Below are 23,162 nucleotides of genomic sequence, written 5' to 3' on the forward strand. Positions count from 1 at the left end.
TTTTATTTTGTGTCTAAATAGTTTTGAAAGGTTCCTCAAGTACCTAACAAATTTGTTCATATTGACATTTATCTTTATTAAACTTGTTAAGGAAGTCAGACAGTTTGATAGTGAACTTAATCCGTTTCCTTACTGCAATCTATTTTATAGTACATGTCTATCTAGTACAGTGCCTTCAGGACTTTATAAGTACTGAATACTTATAAATTTGATTAAGATCAATGTATAAGAATTGCATTGAAATACATGTAGGATTTGCAATGGGGGATTTTACGTAAATATATATTTTAGATATCTGAATTTGTGCATTAAAATACATCTTTTTAAATCATCAGATAGTCAAGAAACTATTGGCTTCAAAAGTACCAGTATACTCCAAAGCTATATTTAGAAAACCATAAAATTAAAAATAAGCTTATTAAGACTTCTGCAAAGAAATATCAATAGTGTATAAAAGCCAATAATTTTCAAAAATATATATTTATTGTCAAATTCTGTTTATGAAGTCCTATATTAGAAAAATAACCTCAACTTTTATAAATTTAACTTAACTTACATTAAAGTACATAATAAAAAAGAAAAGAAAACCTTTTCAAAAAAGATTATTCTAGTAAAAGGATTACAAAAAGTTTGGTAATTTGAGATGCTATTCTGGAACGTATGCTACTAGTTCAAATGTGCAAGCTCCAACTTAACAAATGTTTAAAATATTTGAGTTTTTAAAACAGTGCCAAAATAAACCACATCTTTTCTAGAGATGACATATTTAGCTAAGCATGAGCAATATAAATCTTTCAACCATTCCATGTATTTATTTAAAAGCCTCAGAAACCACGTGCATTTCCAATAAAACATGAACAAAATGCTGAAATCACTGGAGCCTAACAGTTGATTTATAAATCAATTTTTAAAAAAGGCAAATGTATTTGTGTGTGTATAATATATGGATAGAAAGATAGGTTCATTGTTAGTAATAGTAACCAAAAACACAATAATATCTGTGAAAAATCTGGGTTCCATATACACCATATGTGAGAAGACAAAATATATAAGTCATGGCTATTTTATCACATAATGCCTTATTAATCATGACTATTTGAAAATAGAAACTTTAAGATGATTCTTAACTTTATTTGAATAAGGAAGTAGACAAAGCAACTTTATCATCGAAAAAGTAAGCAAAAATAAAATTAAAGAAGAAAAAATAAGCAAAATATTTTATTCTATAAAGTATTTTAAATATTTTAATAATTTTAACATAATGGCCTATTTACAAAAATGAAATTCAAAACTCCCATATATTAACAATTAACTAATAACTTTAACTGCTGATACCTTACTTATAACCAATAACCTTGCTTGTAATTTGTTTTTATCTCTAATAGTTATTGTAGGAGGCGGAGTGAGCCTCGAAGTTGAGATTACCATGTTATAAGACTACACTGTCAGGTTTTAGTATCAGGCCAAATTAAAAATAGTACAAAGCCACTCAAGGTTATGTTTTATTAACAATGAATTGTCACAATACTCCTCATTAGTGAAGGCTGAGACAAAGCATGCTGCTACTATAACACCATAGAGAGGGGGTAATAACGTGATGCTATTTACACATGCAGCTCATGTACATAATGTTTTGATTGTTAGGAAATTCATATGAATGTGTATAAAAGAAATGGTACAATAGTAAAAACTGTAAGAGTTAAAATCTTTAGTTTGAAATTTTTTTTCTTATAGAAAGTTTGGAGATCTATAGTTGCATGGAGTATAATTACAAGACCTTAGTTCTAAGTCCTAGCCAGTCTCTGGCAAATTCCGAGACTCTCTGTATGTTTCCTCATCTGTGTAATGAATTTAATAATAATAATTATAACAACAGTAATACTAAAATTATCATCATTATTATATGGTTGATATATACTTTTTATTATTAAATGGTTGTTGATAAGTTCAAATAAAAAGATGTGAAAGGACTTTGTAAATCACCAATTGCTACAAATGTTAGTATTATCATATCAGCTTTTCCTCTGAACTAACTTATTTTTACAAGTGAATTCTCATGTTATTATAGGAATTGGACTTGATAATATTTAAAGCAAACTCTAAGCAACACTTGTGAGCAGTGTGGAATAGTTCTAAAGTTGCATTAATATTGAATATATAGAGAATTGATCTTCAGTGGGCAAGGTTATTCCTTCATACAAAAAAAGATTATTTGGAATACTGTTGTTGAACATCTTTTAGTATAATAAATTAATTAAGATAATATTTGTCTGTAATCCTATGCATTTGTAATTTTGTAGACAACTCATTTTCAAGGGGATGTGATATTTTGGGGAGATTACTAATCAATAGTGCATGTTAGAATTGTTTTGTAAATTTAACTTTATCATACTCTATAAAAGTTCTGGATATTAATTGTAGAAACTGGTTGCTCTAATTGAATCATTTAGGTATAGAAAGAGATGTTTAAAATTATAGAATAACTTCATACTACACTTTGTGTTTTCTAAAACCTCAGTTAAAACAACTCAGGAAAAGTCAGTCTGTTCTTCAGGGCTGAGCTGAAAATTCAAGTTTACTTGTGATTTATTTTAAGAGGGTTCAGGAATGGACTATTTTGTGATAAGAACTGTTTCTCTTTACTTACCTGCACCTCATAGATGACTTAAAAGGCACTGTTTCTTCACGTAAGCAGCTGTTATGGGTTTCAATTAGAGCCAAGAGACAAGACTACATGCATGACCAAATTATTACAAATTTCTATATTTGCACTGTTGCTGTTCTATGAAAGGCTGTAATTCTCTTTAGGACTATGGAGCCAATCCAATTAGTTTATTTTTAACCTCTATTGTCTCTTATGTTTTAAGTCTCATAGTTTAAAAAAATCATTAAAAGTAGGCAGTATGAGTAAATTGTAAATTTGAATGCAGTGGGATGACTGTAACTGCCAGTTAATTTAATGAATACAGATTTAATAAGGAAGAAATAGGGATTCTTAGCATTGTGATTCTTTTGTCATGTATGAAAAAGCATCCTAAATTTTCTTGCATAGTAAAAAAATTTCAAATGAATAATCTCTGATGGCATATGAAAGAATGGTACAATAAATTGTCCTGAATATACTTATCCTGAAAATAGGTAATGGTAAGTTAGCTCAATCTTAAAAATGAATTAAAAATGTACGACTTAGAAAACTTTTCATTTGCCTACAAAATTTTCACTAATTCAGTTTCTACTTGTCTATTTCATCCTGTTTGAAGCACAGTCATTTTCTATTGGCCTCTCATCTGTTAAACCTAAAAAAAATGAAGGTATTTTTCTTATAGACAATTATATAAAATCTCAGTTCTATTCATAACGTCATATGACTAGAAGTGACTTCTGTGCTGTAACTATTTCATCTTTTAATGAAAAAATGAAATAAAAAGTAGGTAACATGAACCAAGTTGCAGGTTTATTTTTTCTGTCTTTATGTTTCTACATTATAATTTTTTATATATTATATATTGGATTCCCCTCCTTCACAACAAAAATTCAAATGTTAATCTAAAAAAAGGTAGTCAATAAAAATACTTAACAGGTTTGATGGTCTCTTGCCTTTTAGGACAGAGACATGATGGTACATGCTAATTTCCAAGCCCTAAGTGTCCTAGTCTATTAGACAAAAGGTTGGCAATTTCTACAGCTTAAGTTTAGTTTAGATAATTATCCAGACCCAACCTTAAAAAATATGAATTTATAAGTAAACATTAACAATTTTCTCTTTTTATTGAAAACAGTTTGCATTATTTGTAGTGAAACAAAAATCATGGCTTGATGAATGTAAATTTAAGGTACCAATCTCTTATTAAAGCAAATTATACATTTAATTCATGGCATCGCTACTAAATATTCTTTAATACTAACAAAGATTATATACACACCATGAAGGAAGACTATACACTCTTATGTCTGAGCTGTTCTTATCAGTTAAGAAATATACTCTATATTGAAAAATGCATGTATTTGAAGTTTTGACCTAACATAGTGGATTAAGGCTTAGACAATATTTACTTTGCTGCACTTTGATTCAGAAAGGGCCATATGTGAGGATATGATCCTAACCAACTTTTCCATGTTACTACAACAGTCTCTCAGCAAAAAAATTTATATTAAAGACACTGAGATATAAAATAGTTACAAAATAAGCTGCAACCTTATAGCTACCCATTGGTAAAAATCTGTAGTTAATATATTTGGATAAATAACTCAAGTCAGCAGCAAAGTGGTTAAACATTTGTGATTTGATTTTATCTCGGCTTGGAATGTGGTTGGAGTGTCCCACTTCTAACAACTGTTTGCTAAGTTAAGGCTTCAGTGTTTACACAGTGTTGAATGAAGCAGCCTGGTCACCAGATGTGAGCTCTTCCCCAGACTGTCGTTTTTTTCAGTCAGATCACTGTCCTCATGGTCCCAGTTCCAACCTTTTTCCTCAGGACGTCCACCAGCCTTTCTAACCTAAGTTGGGGGTTGGGGAGGGTGGGAAAGGGAGAAAAAGAAAATAAAAAGTACAATTATTGTCAATAATGTTTTGGCTGAAAATGGACAGTATTTGCCTGTGACCAACAGCCCTCAATAGTCACGTTAAGAGACAAGGTATTACTGGTGCAGAGTGCCAAATGTTTGAGGTTAAAGAAACAGCAACACCACAAACTTTAACCTAGATCCTTGGATTATGTCAGTATTAGATGCCACATGAAGTATAAAAATACTCATTTCAATACACTTACCTTTTCGTATTAAGGTTGTGAATGAATCATTTACTGTAATGACAGGATGACATATTAAGTGTGGAAGAGTTTCAAATTGATTTTTACCTAACAGAAGTACATATTTCAACACAGAAACACTAGCAATCTTACACCTGTTACTCAGCTAAATAAGTGACACGTTGGTGGGTATACTGTACAACTCTTATGCACTAAATTCCTTTCTTTTTCATAGAGTCAGCTGAAGAAAATAAAGCCAGGCATTAAATGATTAGGTGAGAAAAATTTCATGTCCCTGTAGCACAGAAATAATTTAAATATAAAAAAATGATTTGACACTAATAAAATCAGACTTCTTGTTCTACAACAAGTTTCTATTTTTGAGTAGTATAAATATGCTAGGAATTACTAGTATAGGCTTTTTATTCAAAGAAAATTGATGTTTTTTAGCTGATTAAAAACCCACCAATTAAACTGAAAATAGAGTCAAAAGTTCAGAAGTCCATTCTGCAGTGTTTTTAGATTATTCCAACGGTGGGAGATCACATTCATGTGGATCAGTGAGAGTTTTGTTTGACAAAAGATGATGGAATCAGACCATTAATTGGTTTTCTTGTATTTTCTTTACCGAAAGCATAAAACCTCAAACAAAAATCTTGCTTGATGTTACACACAAAGAAATCTTCCTTATAAGTGAAAATCATGCCCAGCAGTTTTCATATACACAATCTTCCTTCCTCAAAGGCTGGTAAGTGACATAGTCTAGTCTGCTCCACAGTTTGCCTCATTTATATGGATCCATGCATGAGGGTCCTTTGCAAATAAACACAGCACAGAGCTAGACACTAAAGGAATGAGGGTATTCTTAGTGCTATGCTAAGAATAGCATAATAGCATTGGAAGGTTCAGGAAGGAATGAAATAATCAACTGCATACAACACTGAAAACTAGTTCAAGTTTATTGTATAATTCTGCATGCATTACAAATGCTGTTAACAAAAACCAGGAAAATGAAATAAAATAATTCAGTGCATTAAAAATCTTTGCTTTAAGAAAGATAGTAACAATGTTAGCATAAATACAAATTTTATCTAAGTTTATTACTACAAATTTATCAACTATAAGTTATACATAAATATTATACATATACTATAACAGTCTAGTGGTATAAATATCTAAACTAGAGGATTCCTGGCAAATTCTTTGCATTCATAGATTAGTCTATATTAGTTGGACTTTCCATAGTGACAAAAACTAGTGCTATCTTATACACTCTGAATATTATGATTCATGGAATTACATGAATCCTTTAAGACAAAGTTTTATTAACTTGAATTGTGGATGAGGGGGGAAGAAAAATGTTAGTATAAATTACAGAACTACACTATAAAATTTTAAGTTTATTGTTAAAATATGACGGTAACTTGAAATACCTGTTAACAAATGGTTCCCAGTAGAAATCTAGATAAGCCATTAATAGCATTTCTCTTCATTTACTATTAAAATCAGAATAAATGCTTTCAAGTTGGTTAAATATATCCCTTCCCCATAATATCATTTACACTACTAACTAGTAAAAAATTTTTTTCCTCATAAAAGTAAAGCTCTGCTTTGTATAGCTATTATTATTATTGTTACAAATTCACAATCAATGGAATCCCAAATTACTGGGGTGAATGTGTTGTGCTTCTTTTGGCTTCTCCTTTATAGACTGGTTCATCTCACTTTTGTTTTCTTTTTATACATTAGGACATCTTTTCATTTAGAACTCTTATATTTTGCTATGGTAAGAGATTAGGAGGAAATACTTAAATATCATGTTTTGCAATGTCTCCACTACATTTCAACAATTACTAGATCAACCACATTCTCAGTTTATCCAGGTTGAATGATTTATGAAAATTTGATCTCAGAAATGAGAAAAATGTCAATTACTTAGTTTTGTAAAAGCTTACTAACTTCTGAAACACAATGAAGCACCTATTCCTTCCTGCAAGGAATGGAATACACCTGCCAAACATGGACTGTGCCAACAGGAAGATAGATGTGTGGGTCTGTTGTAGCACCTTGCAGGATTTGCCTGCAGGCTATTCTTCACTGTCCAAATCATTAATATTCTTTAAAAAATTATGTAGCTCACTAAAATAGGCTCCAACTGCTTTACATATTACTCAATGATATCTTCCTAAGGGCTTCATGAAATAGGATAAGGGCTAGAGCTAGGATTAGGATTTCTTCATTTTAAAAAGGAAGAAACGGAAGCACAGACAAGTAAACTCTTATACAAGGTTCTGAGACACAACAGTGACAAACTTGGGCCTGGTTTTCTTGTTTTTAGTTCAGAGCTATTTCCATTAGGATTTGGGTTACCAAAGACCTACAGATTTTACATTATAGGTTAATGGATCATTTGTGTTAGTTGTATAACTAAACATTTTTCCTCAAGTTCTTTAGTCAAATTGGAAAAGTATTTGCTGGTATATTTCACCTGCTATTTTAATAACAACATACTATAAAAAAGTAAATTCATGTCATTGTCCATAATTAGGAAATAAATAGTTATAATCTATTATTTGCTATAATATAATTTCTATATAAACTTGAAAATATATTTATAGTTATATTTTTGACAGAAATCCTATTTTTAAAAGTCCTATTTTTTAAAAGTTAAATTATTTTTATATTTCCTATGTAATTATATAATGTGTATGTCCTATAATGGAATGATAGTTTTCCATCACATAAATGAACTATAAGTTATTTATCAATTTTCTTAATTTATTTCCATGTTTTACTTTTTTTTTTTTTTTAGAAATGAGGTCTTGCTATATTGCCCAGGCTGGCCTTGACCTCGAACAACTAGGCTCAAGCAATCCTTCTGCCTCAGTCTTCTGAGTAGCTGGGATTACAGGTGCATACCACTGCACCCAGCCATTTCTCATTCTTAATGAATATTGGATATTATGAAAGGCAAGTAATATTTGATGAGTACTGACTATATGCCAGTAACTATGAGAAGTCATTTATGCACATATTAATTTCCATTATAACTGTCTATTTCTCTTCATACACTATAATACCTATGGAGTAGGTATTATCATTAGATGACAAAACCAAAGCATATAGAGGGTAATTTGATCAGAACCACACAGCTAGTGGGTTTTGGAACTCGGGTGTGATGCTAGGTCTAAGTACCATGTCCTTGACCTCTCCAATGTGCCATACTGCTTCCAAAAATACTGTGACTTTTAAGGCTTATTTCTAAATTTTCGTGTGCTTGAATTATTCTTATTGACTAGATAATTGTATTGCAAAGAGACAGAAAGGATTGAAAAGTGAGAAAATTTCTCATTATCAATTGAATTGTACCAAAGTAAATTATTCACTGTAGATTCCATTTTTATTTCTTTTTTTTGTTACTTTCATTTTTTTAAATTCCATTTTTAAAAATGATTTTTGCATTGTCAATGTCAGAGTAAGAGAATTCTTATTTGCTAGACAACTTTTTCATCAGAAAAAGCATTCCTATTATTTAGGCAATGAAGTTGCTCCATCAAACATGTTTAGCTTTTGTTTGTTTGTTTTTAAGGAGAAAGAACCAGGGAAACCCAAAAGATATGGATAACAGCCATCCTTCCAGCAGAGGAGACAAAGCCACTGAAAATGCTGCACCTGCCTGTTGCCATTAATATCAAAGATCTTGTCCTTTTTCAATCATGGCAGAAAGGTGTGAAGATTTCAAATATAATTGTTTTTTTTTTTTTTTTACCATCATAGCTGTTCTTCTTTTGCTGGTCTTTTATTTTATTTATTTATTTTTTTTGAGACAGAGTCTCACTTTGTTGCCCAGGCTAGAGTGAGTGCTGTGGCGTCAGCCTAGCTCACAGCAATCTCAAACTCCTGGGCTCAAGCAATCCTTCTGCCTCAGCCTCCCAAGTAGCTGGGACTACAGGCATGTGCCACCATGCCCGGCTAATTTTTTCTATATATATTAGTTGGCCAATTAATTTCTTTCTATTTATAGTAGAGACAGGGTCTCGCTCTTGCTCAGGCTGGTTTTGAACTCCTGACCTCGAGCAATCCGCCCACCTCGGCCTCCCAGAGAGCTAGGATTACAGGCGTGAGCCACCGCGCCTGGCCTAGTCTTTTAAATATTAACGTATTTTACCATCTTTTCTTTATGCCTTTCCTACTTTCCTCAAGAGATGTTATTTGTTCATTTGATGCCATTTAAATGCTCATGATTTCTAAATCCAGACTCACTTCCCCAAATTCTTTTCTGAATTTCAGACTCACATATCCAACTGCCTTTAAGACACCTCCCCTTCCTTATACCTCATGGGCACATGATACTCAGCATATCTAAAATAAAACTTACTATTTTACATCCCATGCATGTTTACATTCCATGCATATTTCTTTATTTTTTATTTTTTTAATTTTTTTATTTTTTTCCCCATGCATATTTCTTATCTTGATTAATGTTGCCATTCATTCATTCACTCACTCACTCTACCTATAAACTGAAAAAAATTTAGAAAAACTTGGTACATTGTATTTTTCCCCCCTCACTTCAGCTTGGACCTCTGAAAACTTTGTGATAAAACTACTAATGTAGACCACTAATGGGGAGCAATAAAAGGGTCTTAACTTATCTAGTAATATCAATTACATTTTAGAAAGATCACACTGGTAAGAATGTAGCTAGCCTATAGGTAAAAAGACCAGATAGCTCTTTACAAAAAAACTCCTACTGAGCACAACAGTGTGAATATACTTATTGACACTAAACTATACACTTAAAAATAGTTAAAATGGGCCAAGCATGGTGGCTCATGACTGAAATACCAGCACTTTGGGTAGCTGAGGTAGGAGGACCACTTGAGGCCAGGAGTTCAAGACCAGCCTGGGCAACATATTAAGATGCTGCCTCTACAAAAAATAAAAAAATCAGACAGGCGTGGTGGTGTGTGCCTGTAGTCCCAGTTATTCAGGAGGCTGAAGCAGGAGGATTGCTTGAGCTCAGGAGTTCAAGGTTGCAGTGAACTATGATTGTGCCACTGCACTCTAGCTGGGACAACAGAGTGAGACCCTATCTCAAAAAAATAAAAATGACATTAAAAATGGTTAAAATGATAAATTTTGTTATGAATATTTTACCACAATAAAAAAAATTATTATAAGAGTTGAAGGCCCAAATTAGAGCTATAGCAATGCAGATGAAAAGAAGAGGTTGGATTTGAAAAATATTTAGGACATAGTATCCAAAGGACTTAGTAACTTTTGAGAGTAGAATGGGGCGAGAAGAGGTTGGATTTGAAAAATATTTAGGACATAGTATCCAAAGGACTTAGTAACTTTTGAGAGTAGAATGGGGCGAGGGGTGTTGGGCAAGAAGGTTGATTCCCAGGTGCCTGGTTTTGGTGACTAGGTAGAAGGTGATGCCCGTCCTAACTGAGACAGTGGAGGGGAAGAACAGCAGATATTTGCTGGGGAGTATGTGTGTGTGAGGATGAGTTCAGTCCAATGCATAATATATGTTTGAGGTGTCAGTAGGACATATAAGTGAGGCTGAGGATTCGTGGGCACCTGGATATAAGAGTTTGTGTTAAGAGAGATTTTTAGGTAGATTTCAGTTCAATCAACACAAATTTGTTGGGTGTATCAGGCATTGTTCTAGGCATTGATTATTCAAAGAACAGGACATGGTCCTTGTTCATAAGAAGCAATAAGGTAGGAAAGTAGGTCTTTATATGGATAAATCCAGTAAGTTATTGGTAAGTGCTATAATAAAAGGATAAAAGCAGGTATTAAGCAGAATCTAAACTGGGCATGGAAGGAGAGGAAAGACCTGTAAAGGCTTCCTGATGATGCCTGAATTAAGTATTGGAGGATGAGTACAGTTAACCCAAGAAAGTGGGAATGGAGACAGGGCAACGACAAGCATTCCAGGCAGAGGAAATACATGTGTGAAGACAGAGAGGTATGAAAAGCTTGATGTGTGTCATGTACTACCAGTAGTATTTCACAGTACAAAAAAGTAAGGTGGAGGATGGCAGGTAATGGAGCTAGACAGGTAGACCACGACTAGGTCTTACTCTATGCAGCAACTGAAGCCATGGGAGTGGATGGACATGTTTAGAGAGAGAAATAAAAAAGGAAAAAGGAGGCGGGAAGAGGACAGAATCAAAATGAAACCACATGTACAAAGGAAGAAAATTGTCAAAAGAATTTAAGAAAGAATAGTCAGAGAAGTAAAAGATGGACCAAGAGTAGGTACTGTCACAGAATCCAGGGAAAAGAACTTCAAAAAGGGAATGATCAACAGGGTTAAGTGCTTAAACAAGGTCAAAGTGAAAAGTGCTCATTTGATTTGGCAGTTAGGAAATGATAATCTTTTCTCAGTGCAATTTTAATAGTAATAATAAAAGTGGGACAAAGTGTGAATGGAATGTGAAAAAGTAAAGTATAGGCTGTTTTATAAGAGCTTGGCTAGAAAGTAGATTGTAATTATGAGTGATGGGTGGTCAAGAGAGTTTTTTAAAAAGTGGAAGATGTGAATTTGCTTATGGACTATAGAAAAGGAGGCTACAGAAAGACAATAAAGTATAAGGAAGATGATAGCTTTTTATATAGGGCCTCTGAAGGTGGGATAAGAAGCACAACTTATAGGATTATCCTTGAAAATATAACTTTTCCTTGGGGACTAAAGGAAAAGAGGCAGGAAGAATACATCTGTGAATAATTTTGTAGGTGTGGAGGAAGGAGTTGACAGAACTTATGCCTGCTAGATTCAATTTTCCCATGAAGTAGGAAGCAAAGTTCTCTGCTGAAAGAAAAGGGCAAGGGAAAGGCTGGAAGAGAATAGTGAAGGCTTAATAAGACAAGAAAGGGAGGTAACCAGGGATATATAAAAGAACTGTTAGGTGGGATTGATGACTCAGCTATAGTTAGACACTACAATTTTGTAGAAGACATTGACCATCATAGTAATATAATTTTTCCCCCATCAGCCCTACACTTTGGGGGTAAATATAGGGAAAGTGGATTATAGAAATAATTCAGTTTTTGACTTATAGAGCAGTAAGTTGAGAAATACAGGGTTATAAGGAGACTGAGTGTCCTAGGGAGAAAGTGGTTAGACCTAGAATCCAGACTGGTCAGAGAAGCAAGTCTATAAAGGGCTGTTAATCTAGTGGGAAAATGGAAGAAGTAAGGGACTGGATGTCTTGATTTGTGTTGAGGTTAAAAAGTAAGGGTAGTTAGGATAAGACTGTGGTTACTGTAACAGAGTCAACTTTGATCTCAGGATTTCATATATAGAAGTTCTGAGTGATAACAAGATCTAGAGTGAGTAGCTGAAGTGGAGAAGAGGTAAAAGTCAGCACCAAGGAGGCAAATGAATAAGCCAGATTACTGACATAGATATTGAAGTTTCTTAGCATGAATGCAGAAGTTGGGGCAGAGAAGAAGATACTGAACCAGATGCCTGAAACTCACAGTAAGTGGATAGCATTAATCAGGAGATCGTAAAAATCACTGAAGAAGAGGATAGAGAGTGATAAAAATGCATGGTATAAACCTCAAAGGACGAAAGGTTTTTACATGCATGCAGAAGGTATGAAAGTACTGAAGGGGAACTAGAAAAACTCTCCCTTCTATTATATGGAGTATGGGAGAAAGACTAGTGTCTAGTGGGCTGCTGGGAAGAAAAGCATCCTTGGTAAATTCAAGTTTCAGGTAAAATGTAAGTGTGACGCATTCAGTGCAGAAGTTGTAGACAGACACAAGATAGAAATAATGGAAAGAAAGTTCCAGAAGGCAGATTGAAAAGAGCCCACATCAAAGGGGAAAAGAAGGAGGGAAAGATGGGGAGAGAGGAAGCACATAAATGTATGGAAGAGGATAGGTAACTGATGGGAATTATGTACTTCCCCTGCAGAAATGGTAACTAATGAAATAAAAAACTTGCTCAGTTTTAGCCACAACTGAAAGATACATATACACACTAAGATACACACAATAAATATAAAAATGTACAAATACAAATGTACTTATGAATGTGTAAAGACATGGCCATATAAATATGAACACACACATATATGCTCACAAAAGTACATGTAAGAAATAAGAGACTATCAAATGAGAAAAAACGGAAGAGAAGGAAGAATGACTATTCATGTTTGAAAAAGACTGAAGAACGATTTTGTAAGTGAAAAAGTGAAGATAGAAGTAGAAAGAATGAGTTAAATAATAATATAGAAAAATTTTCCTTATCTTAGTAGAAAATCTGCCTCCTTGGATCCTCTATCTACATGCCTACACCTACTCTTTAAACCTACTTGATTTCCTATGTGAGGTGCTGTCAAAATGTTAAGAGAGTTATGTCTCTACTGTGTTTTCTTTTTTTCTTGCTTTCTGTGCATGCTCTCTAGTATGTCTTGTGTCTTTAAAAACAATGAGCCCTATACAAAATGCAATCTGATCACTTCAAAGGAAATTGGGACTTATATCTCCCTTGATCTGGACAACTACTTCTTTCTTAAACCTTCTATTTTTCACTACTAGCTCTAGAGCAAATGACTCACTCACTAGTACTCTAGCCTGCTTTGCCTGCACAGCCAAGGCAAGCTTCTCCTTTTTTGGACATATACAATTGATATTACTGTATCAGAATAAAGAATCCACTAGTTAGTGACTTAAAACAACAGCCATTTTATTTAATCATGTCAATTTGGGGTTGGCTTACCTGGCCAGTTCTTCTGCAAGCCTTGCTTGGAATTGTTCAAGCAGCTGTAGTCAACTGGGGCTGGGTGGTCATAGGCTTGACAATTGGACCTGACTGGTCCAGAATGGCTAGGACTCCCTCTTTATGTGGTATCTCATTCTCAAGTAAACTAGCTCAGATGTATTTACATGATGAGCAAGTCAGCAAGAGGGCAATACTGGAGTCAGTCATATTTCTTGGAAAATATTACCAATGTAAATAAATGGTCAGGGAAAAAAATTTTAATGTCTTTCTTGACAAAAGATTGCATTAAAAATCTTAGCCTAGTTAAGTTGACATTGAAAGTTCACATAGATATATCATAACAATCAGAATTAAATATTCTTCTCTTTGTTAATCCTCCTATCAAGATCTTTGAGATTAAGTAGAAACCAAAGAATGCATTAAAAAAAGGCCCTCTTACTACCTACTTCATCCACTGTGTGCAAGTCTCTCCATTATCTTGTAACTGTCATGAGACTTGAGAATTTTCATCAGTACTGAAATATTGGTAAACTTAGAGCCTATGTAAATTGAAGCAGAGTAGGTACCTAAGTTTTGTTTAACTACGTTTCAGGAAAAAAGCCTAATTTTAGCAAAAGCATTGCCTTCTGAATCTAGCTTTTGACCTGAAAATGATGACTCCCAAATTGATGCTGTAAATTAAGTATACACAGTCTTCATGACCCCCATTATCCCAAACACAAGACGATACTTAGAAAACAAAGTTTACATATTATTATGGTTCTTAAAATGACTTTGGGCCATGTCTTCCCTATACCTCACGTCAAATGGTCAATGTAGTATTTGTTTGGGCTAGTCATGGGACAGAACTGTGAAACTGGGAAGTTTATCTTTATTTTTCAAAGAGTGAAGCTTAAAATAATTTGGTAATGATTATTATTAAAATGAATTTCAATAGTAGCAGAGAATTCTAGACAAAGGGGAAAAAACCCTCAAAAGACAAAAATCCAATGCTGAGAAGAAATATACTCCAAAGATACTTCTTTTACTTTCTATCAAATTCTCCTCTCAATGATGTTTAACAATGATCCTAAACTTTGTGATAATGTTATGTGATTCAAAAAAAGTACATCTTTATTTTATTATGGTATAAAGCTTTAACTCAAATCTATGAAGCTCTGATGGAGAAATTTCAAGTATCAATTGATAAATATCAAAATAGATATATTTTGGGATTTACATTTTCTCTTAAATGATTCCAGGGATGTGATTATCGTCTTTGTTTACATATAAGATTATTACTATTTATTGTTAATTGTTATTATTGGCTGGATCTACATGTATTAAAAAAGGAGAAAAATAAGAAAAAGTTGGGAAATGCAGCCAACAATATTGTTTTAAAGTATTATTACTAACCATTTATTGGTTTATTGATTCTACCATTAATCTAAGTGAAATAAATCCTTTCCCCCAAACCATTTTTCTGATTTTTCTGTGTTAAAAGATACTAAGAGTTACTGGAATAAAGGATACAAAGAAATAATATGGACACATTAATTTAGCTCCTCAGATATGTACTTATATAAACACTATCATTTATTCATTTAGAAATATTTCTTAAGTACTTATTTTGTGAATGATACCTTCTAAGTAGTGTTCTGCACAGATTTTTTGGCATTTCTACTGTAGATATATGTCATGTGAAGTCTTTTTACAAATACAAAATTTCCTGTAAAGATGGACCATAAAAGGAATGTTCAGCCACAGCAAGTTACAATATAGTGACCTTCAGATTATACATTTTTCAAGTGATTCTAAGGTTTTAAGTATTGTGGACGAGAATGTGTGTTACACAGGTAAACAGTGAGAAAGTAGGAATAACCTGTACTCAGTCAGCTGTTACAACTCTTGGGTCATTTTTTTTTCCATGCTTCATTAAGCTTTACTTTCAGATTTACATTAACACTAGGAAATTGCTTCTATCTTGAAATTAAGCAAGAAACTTGGAATTATCATCAAATAGAACATAGAAAAAATTCAGTACATATATATTCAACTGTGCTTAGATTAGATATAAGACATTCTTTTTTCAATGTCACTGCTATTCAAAGTAGACAAAGCACTGAAAAGTTACCTATATTTTAAACACAGACTAACATTTACTATCTTTTATGTAACCTTGAAAAATGAAGCTTACTGATCAATCACAATATCAGTTTATATCTACTTAGATGAATAGAAAACATAAAAGTTAGATTTATAACAACCAAAATATTCAAAACTTTGCATTCCTTACTTGTTTCACCCTATTTAAAAATTAGGACATGGAGAAAGATTAAAGCTATATTTCCTTCTTTATATTAGTAATATCTCTAAGATAATTTCATTTCAAGTTTTGGATTTTACAATAATAACTGTGGCATAATTTTACCTAGAGCCTAATTAAGACTTTTTAAGTTCGATGTCTAGATTGTCCCTGGATTCCAATTAGTCTACAGCAGCAACAGTGCAGTGGATGATACTATTAGGAAAGTACTTAACAGAAGATAATGGAGTTATTTTGCTTAAGCCCCTAACTTAACATTAGAAGGTGACTGAGATAATAGAATAAATTAAGATCAAGTGACAATTTTATCGGGCTCCTTCCATATCAGAGGATATTTAAATCATATGTAAGAATCTCAAGAAAACTCAGCATCAATAACAAGCCCTTGAGGCTCCATGAGGGTAGGGACAACCGTATATTTTGTTCAACATTATATACTTGGTAACTAGTCCAATAGGTTCTCAAAACTGAGTAAGATATTGTTTATCAACAAATATCACACCTACATATACTAGGAATAGGAGTAATTTCATTTACATTCTTAATTCTAAAGCAATGGATGAAAATTTTGATGATGACCCCCCCAAAAGTATGTTTCAAGAAAAAAAGAAAGTCAATTACTTGATGTGAAGATTTGTAGTAAATATTTTATTTAGTTACTGGCCTTTGTAGAAGAACATTAAATGATAGAGCAGTTATGTAAAAAAAATAAATTTCTCCCACTTTAAATGGAGAGAATTTGGGGGGCTTGATGAGAAAGATGTTAGATAAAATTTCACCTGAAATGAGAATTAAGTTAAGGTTAGCCTTTTTGTATGAGGAGGATTTAGCTAATGTATTAACAAGGAATTACTGATTCCAAAACCCAATATCTTCAGGTCTTCTTTTTGACTTCATAACGTAACAGGAGAAAAAAAAAGCATGATGTGGACTGCTTATGCATTGTCTGTGAGAGAAGCATGAGAGTCAAAAATAAGCAGGCATGTAACAGAATGTAGAAAAAAACAAACTGATTACCAGGTCAACCTTGGCATTTTAACTATTCCATTCAAAACTTTTCTGATGTCTCAGAATTGAAACAGGGTATATCAGTAGTATCTTTTTAAAAAGAATGTAGATTGGGGCCCAAGGCAGTGGCTCATGCCTGTAATCCTACCACTCTGGGAGGCTGAGGCGGGTGGATCACTCAAGGTCAGGAGTTCGAAACCAGCCTGAACAAGAGTGAGATCCTGTCTCTACTAAAAATAGAAAGAAATTAATTGGCCAACTAAAAATATACAAAAAATTAGCTGGGCATAATGGCGCATGCCTGTAGTACCAGATACTCAGGAGGCTGAGGCAGGAGGATAGCTTGAGCCCAGGAGCCTGAGGTTGCTGTGAGCTAGGCTGACACCACGGCACTCTAGCCTGGGCAACAGAGTGACACTCTGTCTCAAAAAAAAAAAAAGGATGTAGATTAGTGAGAAAGTCCCTCTTTTTTTCTTATTCTGGTGTTTGTCTTTCCCTTGCTCACCAGCTTCTAGGACAACCCATATGAATATCTGCTTAAGTTACATCTGAGGGCACAGAGAAGACCTTTATTTCTTTTAGCCTGAAATAGACTGTTTATTAATTGTATCGTTGTCTTATTTAAAACATCACAGCTGCACTACTTTAGAGTGTCTCTTGTTAAAAATTAAGTGATAAGTTATTTTCTTCTTAAATATAGCTTTAAAAACTGTTCAATTATATTGTCCTCAAAGTCTTTTTCCTATAGAAAATTGATCCTTGGTTTCAACACATGGAAATTTATTGTATATTTTAATATTCAATTAAAATATACAATATTTATATTGTATATTTTATACAATCCTAGCCCTAGCCCTAACTCTAACCATAGCCCTAACCCTAGGGCTATTTATTGCATATTAATATACAATAAATAGAAAATATATAATAAATAGAAATTTGAAGTATAAATTTATTCATGGTATTATTAGACTTTTAGATAGTCATTGCTTCTTTCTGGCAGTTTACAATGGCATATTATTAGACTTAGATATTTTATAGAGTCCTAATTTTTTTATATAAATATGAGATCCATCTTTCTAAAATATCAAAGTATAGTTAAGTAACAACCATGAAAAGGCAGATTGTTCTGAAATTTTTGTGATACATATTCATCATAAAACATACTTTATTTAATTAGAATTGCCATTACAACAACATATAAAAGTGAAAATGTTATAAAGGTCTATACTGCATATGTAGAAAAATGGTACAAGTTGATGTTTTCATTTATCTCAAAAATAGTATGTATTTCAAACATATACACTATTTTTTGTACTTTATAGATAAATTCTCAACACATACAGAGACTAGCTTTTGTGACTGATATGCATTTTTTTCTGATTCTTGATTTTTATGTGCGACTTGTAAATGCAATTTTCATTCTTTAATATCCATTCACTTCACAGTTAATACTTTTCAAGCACCATAGATGACTTGAAATTAAATCACACACATCTTTCTTTTATGTATTAAAGTGCTAGTATTAAGGATTAATGGGCTTTATTCTCAGTACCTACATTATTCTTTGGTAGTAAATTAGTAACATAAGGACATACTAACTCTTTCAAACAGGACACTATTTTAGTAAACTGCATCAGGTACTGAGTTACAATGATCTTACATGTAAATTATACTTAAATTCAAATTTACTTACAGTGAATGATTTATTCACAGAGATGGATTTTTCATATTTTTTAGACTCATTGTATTTGTACTCTCAACAGTATATATAGATCTTTATATTTTAGAAATAATCTTAACATTGGTATCAAAGATAATAGATAAGACCTCATATATCTATAATGATTATGATTTACAAAGTCCTAGAGGATACTCTGTAGGACCAATGAAAACTATTTTTTAATCTTAATTGATAGAGCAATTCCCACATGTGTGTGAACAGAATAGCCTCTAAGCTGCCTGTTGATAAAATCCTCAAGGATTTTTAAAAACTATACAAAGTATGATATGTAAAAATTGGGATTTATTATTATTTTTCTTTAGATTAGTTTAGATTTGGGCAATATGCAGTGTCTACTTCTTCTGGTATGTGTTTTGTTGCCTAAATTTGGTAGAAATATTTCTTTTGAGGAAATCACCTAGATAATATCAATGAATAATTACCGTTAATCTTTGTTAACAGCCCATCCTCATCCTGTGTCTTTTTAAACAAAATAATTAGTAAAATTCTTTCTTCATGCTGCTTTCAGCTGCTTATATCTGAACTTTTAAATATTCACATACCAGTCTGGTTCAGATAATTCTTCCCAATCTGAATGACATCACCTCAGAAACTGATCTGCTGTTTGCCCAGTAGAGGAGTTACATATTGCCTTTTGAAGAATGACGCCTCAAACTGCAGTCTTGACATTTGGCCTATCTTTGAATGGCTTGAGATACAGCTCTTCAGAATAATCTTTATCATTCAGAATAACTTTTGGACATTCTTACTTTTAGCACTAAACTCCACAGAAAGAGTTTAATTATTTGGGAAATGGGGTTATATAATCTAAATTGCTATCAGTCCAAAGAAATTCTCATGAGTATTTCTATTATTCCCAGAGAAGAATCCTTAGAAGCCCTTCCCTTCTTTTGCTGTTCAGATTCTGGAAGCCAATTTTGATGAGTTTTATATCTGCCACCTGGCAGTACTTTTCTCAAACTCAACTTAATATTTTTTCTCATAAATTTGTAAGTTAGGGGTTACAAAGAAAGAAAATGAAATTAGTTCTTAGCACTGAACTAACAACATTCTATTAATGGCACTGTGTTGTTACTATCTCTTAGGCAGAAAACCTTAAAAACCTGACTTCTTTACCTATCACATCTCTTCGGTCACCAAATCATATTTTCCCTATAGTGTTTCTAATATGAATCCCTATCTCCTATCCACACCGCTACCAGCCTACACCAGCACATCATTTGTCTATCTTATTATATTATTATGATTGCTTCTTAGCTGGTACTCTTACCTCTCACACCAACCTGCTTCAGTTAATCTTCCAATGCTAAGTGAGAGATTTATGTTCCTAACATGTTATTTTTATGGAGTAATCATTGCTACTTTAAGAACTCTACAGTGGCTTCTTATTTCATATCACATGAAATCTAAGTGCCTTTGCATAATTTTCAAGGCTCTCAGTAATTCAGCCTAACCTTGCCCATCTGATGTCATCCCCCAGGAGTCTCTGCTCCTGCCAAACTGATGTCTCCTCTCATAGATTATATTCACGCTGTACCTTTGCTTCATATGCTGTTTTGCATTACCCTCTTTTCTTTCCTCTCTGCTTATTCATAGCCTACCCATTCTACAGGACCAAGTTCTATTTCCTTGAAGCCTTTCTTCTCTCTGTATTACCTGCACTGAACAACTAACAGATTATTCAGTATCATTTTATTCTATGAAATAATAAATGAGGAAAAATACATTAATATATTAATAGCATTATATACATTACAAGATAGTAGATACTCTTAAACAATTCCACTTGCAGGAACTTGTGCTCTCTCCAAATATTTAGCTATAAGTATGTTTACTGCAGCAGTATTTGGAAACAACTAAATACCAATCTTATAAACTTCTTGTGGGCAAGGGAGGTATGGAAAACTTTTAATATATTCCATCAAATATAATACAGTGCTAAGTATATGAAACAATTTTTTTGGATGAATTGTCTTTCTCTGTATCTTGTAACAACTGTAACAAAGATGAAAATCAAATCAAATTTGTTGCTTTTCTTTTCCCTACTCTAGTCCACATTTTCTAGTAAAATCCAATACTTTCCAAAATGTTATAAAATATTTTAAATTCCATACAAGAAGTAGTCAGATTAACAGGAAATTTTCACATTAATGCTTATCATGAAATGGCGAGGAGTAAAGGTGTTGTCAACTGCAAAGAACAAGTTGAAAGAATTAATCTTCATAATTGTCACTTTTTTGCCAAAAAGTTTCCACAGGAGTAGTGCTTCAAATGCTATATTCATATACCTAATGATTTAAATCAGCCACATCAACCTGTCAAAAGCACTGGTCCACTATTTTTTTTTTTTTTTTTTTTTTTTTTTTGAGACAGAGTCTCACTTTGTAGCCCAGGCTAGAGTGAGTGCCGTGGCATCAGCCTAGCTCACAGCAACCTCAAACTCCTGGGCTCGAGCGATCCTTCTGTCTCAGCCTCCCGAGTAGCTGGGACTACAGGCATGCGCCACCATGCCCGGCTAATTTTTTTTATATATATATCAGTTGGCCAATTAGTTTTCTTTCTATTTATAGTAGAGACGGGGTCTCACTCTTGCTCAGGCTGGTTTTGAACTCCTGACCTTGAGCAATCCGCCCGCCTCGGCCTCCCAGAGAGCTAGGATTACAGGCGTGAGCCACCGCGCCCGGCCAGGTCCACTATTTTGACTTGCTTACTGAGAACAGAGGATGACTTACCATTCTCAAAGAAGCTATTAACACCTCTCTAAACTTTCTCCATCTACTATAGCGCAGCTCTTTGATGGGACATACACTCTGCCTCTTCCAGCTTCACATCATTGTTTTCTATTATGTACCAGGGTCTTCAAAAGTTATAAAAAAGACATACTGAAAAAGTATAGAACACTTTAATACAAAGTTTCTCAGTACTTGTAAAGAAGAACTAAATCCAAATTAAATTCTAGCTATTACTATATATCTTTAGACATGTAGCTTTTACAATTTAGGTCATTCTTAGCATGGAAAATATTTATGATAATGTATTTTATAATTAGAAGGCAAGATAAAATATTATCTATCTACTATAAAAAACCAACACCATATTTCTCTCTTTTCCAAATACTTGAAGGGAGTTAAAAATCTGTACTTCCTAAAGGGTATCTCAAAACTAGCCTAATTGTTTTTCTAATCGATAGAAACTTTTTGTAATAATTCTAAATATTCTTTAACTTAACAATTCCATTTCCAGGAATTTGTGTCCTTTGTAATAACTGCAGATATGTGCAACTATTTGCTGCAAGTATGTTTACTGCAGTGGTATTTGAAAACACAATTAGTTAAATTATGGTATAACTATGCAATACACTTAAAGCCATTTATTTATTCTTTATATATAAAAGATTATAAAGACATACAAAGTTATTCATAATATGTTAGTGAAACAATCAGATTATAAAATTGTATGTATTGTTTGAAAACATTTTGTAAGGACATGTTGTTTAGCTATATTTTAAAATTTTGCTAAAATTAGTGTGTATTGCTTTAGTAATTTATAAAAAATATATGTGATGGATAAAATAAGCATTTTCTAAATGTTTGGTCTATCAAAAAGATCTTTAATATTTTTCTCAATCAATATGAACACATGTATATAACGACTAAAGTGAATGAGAGGGTATTTAAAAGAGAAAAGTACAACATTTTTTTCTCTTCCCATTCTCATTTATTTTTTGCTGAACTCTCCATGAGTTTGGAGATCTTATGAACCTGACAGAGAGAAGGAAGCTTAAAAGTTATATGTGGCTGCATGGCTATAAAGTTTATATCATGTATATATAATATGTAGATTTCACAATTTTACTTCTTAATAGCTAGAAATTTCCTATGGGTGTGGTGCACACTATCTGGGGGATGGGCATGCTTGTAGCTCTGACTTGGGCGAGGCAAAGGCAATTATGTAATCCAAATATTTGTACCCCCATAATATTCTGAAATTAAAAAAAAAATAGCTAGAAATTTCCCACAAAAGATAAATTGAGGGAACATATGGTATATAAAGATGGAAGAACTACTTATTTTATTGTTTTTTAATATCATAAATCAAGGCCCTATGATTTTGCTAATTAAGTAGTTAACAATATTTTAAAAAATTATTTGAATTGAAAGAGACAGATTTCCTTATACAGTCAAGGCTATGTCAAGTGATTTCTTTTAATCTTCTATACCTCAATGCAGCCAATCTAGCATCTAAAGGTTTAAATTTCTCATTGTGTTTTGATCCTGTTTGTTCTATCTTTGAAGGATATTTGCTTTGGAAGAGAAGATTTATGGCTGAAGAACTATGACTAAACAGCTTATTTGATAAGATAAACAAATCTGAAGTAGTATAAAACTATGAAAACTATTATTCTTTTATACTTTTCATTAGTAAAAACAACTCTTTGTTTAAAAGAAAGACTTTGTTTAAAACAAAGACTAAGTTTATAAATAGTTTTAATGATTTTCTAGGTAATCATAAATAACTATTAATATTTATATTTATTAATAAATACCTCAAATAAGGAACTCAAAGAAGGCAACTGCATCAGTTATCATAAAATACCACAATTTA

General features: G+C 32.7%; 1 protein-coding gene across 7 annotated transcripts in view; it reads right to left on the reverse strand.

Moving 5' to 3' along the window:
* Positions 1-4,265: 4,265 nt before the first annotated feature.
* The window catches only part of MIPOL1 (mirror-image polydactyly 1), a 305,074-nt gene continuing 286,177 nt past the window's right edge, over positions 4,266-23,162 (reverse strand). For all 7 annotated transcript variants that reach the window (XM_076004084.1, XM_020285781.2, XM_012767045.3 and 4 more), the window contains one exon: positions 4,266-4,497. In XM_076004084.1, the coding sequence (XP_075860199.1) occupies positions 4,431-4,497 (67 nt within the window). In that variant the 3' untranslated portion in view covers positions 4,266-4,430. The remainder of the gene's footprint in view (positions 4,498-23,162) is intronic.

Source organism: Microcebus murinus, chromosome 6 (genome assembly GCF_040939455.1).
Source record: "Microcebus murinus isolate Inina chromosome 6, M.murinus_Inina_mat1.0, whole genome shotgun sequence".
Taxonomy (NCBI): Eukaryota; Metazoa; Chordata; class Mammalia; order Primates; family Cheirogaleidae; genus Microcebus; species Microcebus murinus.